General features: G+C 43.9%; 1 protein-coding gene across 2 annotated transcripts; it reads right to left on the bottom strand.

Annotated features, from left to right (window-relative positions):
* Nucleotides 1–558: 558 nt before the first annotated feature.
* LOC123159844 (uncharacterized) lies at nucleotides 559–5,932 on the bottom strand. 2 transcript variants are annotated; one of them, XM_044577658.1, is made up of 4 exons: nucleotides 5,807–5,932; nucleotides 5,169–5,228; nucleotides 2,118–3,477; nucleotides 559–1,316 (listed from the first exon to the last, which is right to left on the bottom strand). In XM_044577658.1, exons 3-4 carry the CDS (start codon nucleotides 3,423–3,425, stop codon nucleotides 1,293–1,295), a joined length of 1,332 nt encoding a protein of 443 aa, XP_044433593.1. In that variant the 5' UTR covers nucleotides 3,426–3,477; nucleotides 5,169–5,228; nucleotides 5,807–5,932; the 3' UTR covers nucleotides 559–1,292. The 2 variants fall into 2 exon arrangements, with proteins under 2 accessions (XP_044433593.1, XP_044433592.1); XM_044577657.1 differs by lacking the exon at nucleotides 5,807–5,932 and adding an exon at nucleotides 5,701–5,802.
* Nucleotides 5,933–6,569: the final 637 nt, after the last annotated feature.

Raw genomic sequence — 6,569 nt, forward strand, 5'->3', positions numbered from 1 at the left:
CCATGCGCGGATTAGCTCTAGTCCCTCTTGGGTCTTCAGGCCCCTCACTCCATCGACCACATCTGGGATACTCCTACTTCGGTTGGCCTCGACATCAACACATGGCCTACCGTCGCCCTCGCCATCCTGTGGAAGGTCTGCGACTCTGGAAATGCTCATGTTTTCCGTAACGAGATACACTCCCCTCTAGATTCTATTCGGAACATTATCTTCGATTTTGTGCTTTGGGCCTTTAGATTTAAGCACCACGTTAGTAGGGAGGCTGTTGTGTCTTGGCGCATGTACCTCTCCTCTAGCTGTAATCTCTAAGTACCCTGCAACTTGCCCTTGGGCACCTTTGAGTAATATATTCAGGTGGGGATCTTCCCCCCAGTCCTATGATTGCTCAATAAACTTTGGCTATTGCTTTTTAGTTGCTTTCGTACTGCAATTATGAGAAATTGTACGTGAGAATGCAATTCGACCTAAATCATCAAAAAGACGATCTTGGAACGTACAAGTCAAGAACCAACTGCGTTTTAAAAGAGAAAAAAGAACTCAAGGAAGAGCTTGATCAAATGACAAAAGACTAAACATCTCCATTCCCATAAGATCTAGTTTTGCCTGCATCTTTTTCTCTTACTGAGGTAAAGAGGCATCGTGAAAAAGGAATGAGAAACTTCCTCGATGAAACATAAGTACCAAAGCTTTGATGTTCCAGCCAAGGTACTTATTCCAGCATTCTATAATGCACATAGAAGATTCGGGCTGGTTCCTTCGGAAACGCTGCTGCTATCATAGCAATTCATTGGACACTACTTTTAGCATACCTTGAGATACTATCACGTGCACCATGGCCTTTTGGTTTCTTGTAAACATGAATTTCTTTGCATTTCACAGTCATCAATACTAGTTATCATAAGATATAGAAGTTCTACAACTCTCTTGCGCCAGCCCACGACCAGAGACTGCTAGTTGCTTGGGATGCAGCCTGGTTCAATCCAAGGATCCTAAAAAGATGAAATGTCCAATACACCGGATGTTAAGAGTGGGCATCAGGTCAGCAGGACTCATGCCCACATTTCTTCAAAAATGAGTTGCTGGTGACGACTGCACACATTTCAGGGAGTGTTATATACAAATGTTATGAATCGAATTTGTGCTGAACTTCTTCAAATTACACCTCCGTTTGATGTGACGGAGAAATTCAGACACCTAAATACCAAAAATTGTCTTTGTTCCAAGACGATCTTGAAAAGCAAGCAGGCACAGGCTTTATACCTTCAAGCTACAGCAGAACTTGAATTGCTGGACTATATGGAGAAGGACAGAGCCGCCTGTGAATGTATTCATGGTTAGAGAAGGCAAATTTGTACGCAAAAATGTGATGGTCACCAGTGTGTAGACTAAGATAAGGAAACTTTATACACAGAAAATATAATGGCTACTAGTGTGTAGAATAAATAAATGGCTGCATGCATCGTTCTGATGCAGAGGCCGGGGGTTATCCTCCTTCTCAAAAAAAAAGTGTGTAGAATAAAAAGGCAGGTTATCCTCCTTTTCAAAAAAAAGTGTGGAGAATAAAAAGGCAACTTCATACACGACAAGATAATGATCACCATTGTGTAGAATCAGAAGTCTCTCAATTTCTGCACTTCCAAAGAATTTCAGTTTTATGTTGTAAATTTTATTTGGAATATTTTGCATCTATACATTAGAATCACTTGCCGTTCTACACATTTAGCAGTGCAGAAGTTTACAGTCTGTCAAAAGTTATGCTGAGGAATGCAGGATGTAGGGATCACTCAGATTATTGTACTGTAAAAAGGATAATGATGGTAGTTTTTTTCTTTTGAGAATAGTATACCTTTGTAACTAAATATAAGACATTTCTTTTGAGAATTGAACTGCAAAAACATCTTATATTTAGTTATAGAGGTAGTAGTTGTTAGATTTAATGCCAACAGACCACTCCTTTTATTTTCCTACAAGATAATGATGGACCTTTTTGGTTCGTGTAACTAATTCAACAGTCTATGACCAAAACTAGACCTGAATAATACAACGTTTTCTGAGAAACTTGTACAGTACAAGGCAGTGTAAAAAAAATTAAACTTTAAATCCAGGAAGAGAAGTACCTCCATAACAGAATCCAACGACTGGTCATTTCTAGGGGTCTCCTGTGAAGCGGAAGGTCTCATGTGTGCTTCTATCATGTTAAGCTGCTCGTATACCTCCTTGAGCATTATGATCTGCTCCTTGTTCTTCTTAGGATCATTTAGCTCAATCATCTTTTCACTCTGAACACGCTTCAGCCTTGATCTTGTTCTCTCGACTCCAGCTCGTGGCGTAGAACTCGCCGCAGCTACACGGACATGTCTGTCAACGTTATTCATGGAGCCAACTTTTCGCGTCGCTGAAAACTTCGAAAGAACATAGGACCCTTTATCTCTAAGAGCAACCGCGTGAGGCGTTTCAGATTCCTTTGTGCTGATGCTATGTTTAGTAGGAGTACATGAGTATTCTGCCGGCGCCTTGCTTAGTTCTGGATGCTTTAGTGTGTCAGCATGACCTATATGATGAGCTACAGTGTTATCCATTTCATTGTCTGGACGCAGTGACCCGAGTGGATCAGGATGTAGCGTGTCTTGGACATCTTTGCCAACCGGTGTTGCTCTTTGACTACATATATCTGTGTGATGCCCCGCCATTAAGAAGGGGGAAGAACGAGAAGACCCTTCCGATGGACAAGAGTGTTCAGTACCACTGTTGCTTGGAGGTTTTGGTTCTTCCCCATGCTTTTCAGTACTGTCCATATCTGCTGCTAAGCTTTCCTTGGAACCTATGGCTTTCAGGTCGCTGGAAACTTGTTCCAGTTCATTTTCACTAGAGTTGTGCATGTAAACACCTAGCCTGCTCCTCCCTGACGCAACCGATCCGTTGTTTTTGTTCATGTCCATTTCAGCAAAACGTTTACTCAACTGAAAAGTTGGAAGAGAGAAATTCCTTTTGATGGTATAACAAAGATTCTCTACATCTCTGCTTCCAAACAAAGGTATATTTTTTGTTATCGTCTCGTCTGCAATATCACAATCATCAATACCAACACCCAGTAACCTTTGTTTATACACTTGGAGTTGGCTCCTGAGATAATAGATCTCTAGTTCCTTGTGCTGCATGACTTCCTTCACGACCTCCAGGGCTTTGTCACTATGATTCATCCTTTCTTCAGCCATTCTTCTGTACTGACATGCTTCCATTCTCTCTGCCTCCTTTTCTTTCTGAAGTTTTCTAATCATTGACAGGGCAGCGCTTGCAGCACTTGATGAAGCCTCCCTTTCCTCTTCTAGCTCCATGAATAATTTTTTCATCATAATATACTGGGCAAATACTGCTCTCTGTAACTGAGCAGTCTCATTCTCTGCCAGCTTGGTGAAAGGCTCCATTACTACTAGTTTTAGTATTCACCTTACAATAGTCTTAATTCATCCGTTCAACCTGCACCGTTTAGCAACACCAGTTTTATTTTTTGTAATATGTACTGCCCCAATTTTAGTTGCATAGTTCATCATTATTTATAAGGACTACATTAATTATACATTCTTCATGATCAGGATTATAATAAACTTCTATTTCTAATGCATAAACTAGTAGCGGACAAGCTAGAGCAGAGCACAGTTATAACAAAAAAAGCAATTAGTTATACTCCCTCGGTCCCAAATTAGTTGACTTTGATTTGTCTAGATACCACAAATTAGTGTCCCCCCGTCACCCGCGTCCCTCTCGGAGGCGACACGGGGGAACCCTAGCCGCCCCCGCCGCCGACCCTCCTCCACCCTCCCCTTCCCCTCGCTGTTGCCGAGAGCCACCAATGGGCAAAGCCTGGGCAGTGCCGGCGGCGGCGGGGCTTCTCGCCTGGCGCGGCTTCCCTTCTTCCTCACGGCGGCTCAGTCGCTCCCGGGGGGCTTGGTGGCGCGGCGCCTCGAAGTTCCGGTGGCGGCTCGCTTTGCGGCAGGGTGGAGGGCATGTCCCCGTCTGGTGGTGCCGCCTACACAGCGGCTGCAGCCTAGGGCTCTTGACCCTAGATTGGACCTGGGTGGTGCTCGGACCTGGCCGTGGCTGCCTGTCAGGCGTGGTGGCGGCGAGTCTCGTGGCATCTGGGCATCATGGAGTTGCCGCCGGCGGCGTGTGCTCAGCCTGGTGGTGGCGGCGGCCGTGCACGGGTGTTGGATTCCTTCGAACAGATCTGGGTGAAAACTTGCTTTCGGCTACTGCCAAGGCCGGCGGTGGCGGCACTATCTGCGTCGTTCCCTTCTTGAAGGCATCGCCGTGGAGAAGTTCAAGGCCACTCTCTGCTACCTCTGAGGGAAACCCTAGATCGGATGATCGGATGACGGCGACGCTCTGGTGTCGTTCCCCCCGTGGGGGCATCATTTTTGGAGGTACACACGTGATCGAGGGACCAGAGGGCGGATTCTTTGATGGAGCGGTGCGTCATCTCACATCTTGATGGCGGCAGGATCTTGGCGGCATGGAGCTGTGGTGACTGGGCATTCGATGCGTGGAGATGGACTCGCCCACGAGGAGGAGACTGTCTGGCGTCATGGTGGAGTCGATGGCAGAGGCCTGGCAAGATCGGTGCATCAGCTCTGCTCTGAGGATGGATCGATGGAAGATGGAGTGACGGCCCTCGCAGCGTGCGGTGCTCACTGGGAGTGTGTCGGACCGGGGTGTGACCCAATCCAGGTAGTGGCTTGGGTGGGGCATCTGGCTTTAGATGTTAGGCTTTGGTGCGATGTCTGTTTGGTATTAGGCCTGGACATTCGGCACATCTTTATCAAGGGGATAGGAGTAGCAACAGAGTTGCCAAGATGATGGCTTCAGGCTTATTGATGTATCACTTTGTATGGTCTTTGAGAATAATTAATAAAATGGATGCATGCATCATATGCAGAGGCCGGGGGTACATCCTCCTTTTCTATAAAAAACGACAAATCTGAGTCAACTAATTCGGGACAGAGGGAGTATTATGCATAACTATCTCTGACTCCATTCTAGTAGTTTGCTTTAATTATCGTACAGACGACCAGAGAATAATAACAATGAATTCAAATATGAATTATGTTGAAATTTAAAAAGAAATAAAGGTATGAAGATGACATAAAAAATAGAAAAGGAAAAGGTCTTACCACTAGGATTATAATCTTATGGCTCGCATTTTCTTCTCACAGAATCATGTATCGTTTAGCCTGAAGGCAAAGGAATAATCTCAGATGCAGAACATAATGTAAAAGTAGGTAAAACAAGGTGCATGGCAAGAAACTAAAGAATGACGTCATTTGGTTATTTCCATGAATCTGCACATGGTAGCTACCAAGAATATGGAATGCCAACTAAGTGCTTTTGAAAAGGCGAAAGAAGGCCACATAATATCAACGAAATTCTGGTTCCAAGAACCATGCCCTTGAGGAAAATGTTAATCGCAAAGTTTGTGGATTAAAGAGCCATTAATTGAGCTATGCTTTCTATACACAAAAACTAGGTATTATGCCAAAACACAAACATCAAAGTAATAATACAGAAAAAACGGAAAAGATGTACCAAACATTTGAAACGAATGACATGAAGAAAGATACAGTGAACTAATAATGAGGATTCTGATACATTTTGGCTGTCAACACGGTTCATAGTTACACAAGATATCATGTGCCTGGCAAATACCTCTAATTGCTGAGCTGAAATGTCAGATAAGAGCTAACAGGATTCCTGGAGAAAATGAACATTCAAAACCAAGAACAAATGGGAATGCATGCTGTCATGGCCTCACCAAAATTTGATCCCAATGAAGCCAAGATACTCTTCAGGCCAACCTCCAACGGCTCCGCCGTTCCTTCCGGCGTGGAAGAATTGCCGGTGACCAGCATAGCGTCTATTAATAGGAGAACAATTGGAGGTCTCCTCTTAAGAGGGAGAAAGATAAGGCGTGCTTTATTTTTGGAATGTGGGTTTGGAGGCTATATGAGCTCTGAACCGACACCATTGTGACACCGTACCATTGACCAGAAAAACGTAGAACAATCATTCTACAGTATAATACTCCCTCTAATAGTGTCAAAAACGTTATTATATTACGGGACGGAGGGAGTGATTTATTAACAGAAGATCTACCTTATGCAGATACGTAGTAACGCTTTCCTGTGTAGCGGCGCGCAAAAATCTGCACTCGTCCAAATCACATGATCCCAATAATTACTACCATCGGTGGCCACCTAGAACCGTTAGATAATGTATGGAGGATCAATCGGTTGACGGTTGTAACACACACACTAGGTCATTAATGACACGCGTTGCTGCGTCCGTACATTTTTACAATAAAATGGTACTATTTCTAAAAATACATATTTTTACAATAAAATGGTAGGTATTAAAAAGTACATATTTTTATCCAAAAAGGCTTTCGCCCCGCTTTATATATAAAGCAAACCGCCCAAGCCAAACATCCAACAAGGTTCAACAGATACACACACACAGGTCTCACAGACACACAGAGTAGTCATAAGGGTTAATGCTGAGGGCACAACACAACAAAC

This window comes from Triticum aestivum, chromosome 7B (genome assembly GCF_018294505.1).
Source record: "Triticum aestivum cultivar Chinese Spring chromosome 7B, IWGSC CS RefSeq v2.1, whole genome shotgun sequence".
In the NCBI taxonomy this organism is placed as follows: domain Eukaryota; kingdom Viridiplantae; phylum Streptophyta; class Magnoliopsida; order Poales; family Poaceae; genus Triticum; species Triticum aestivum.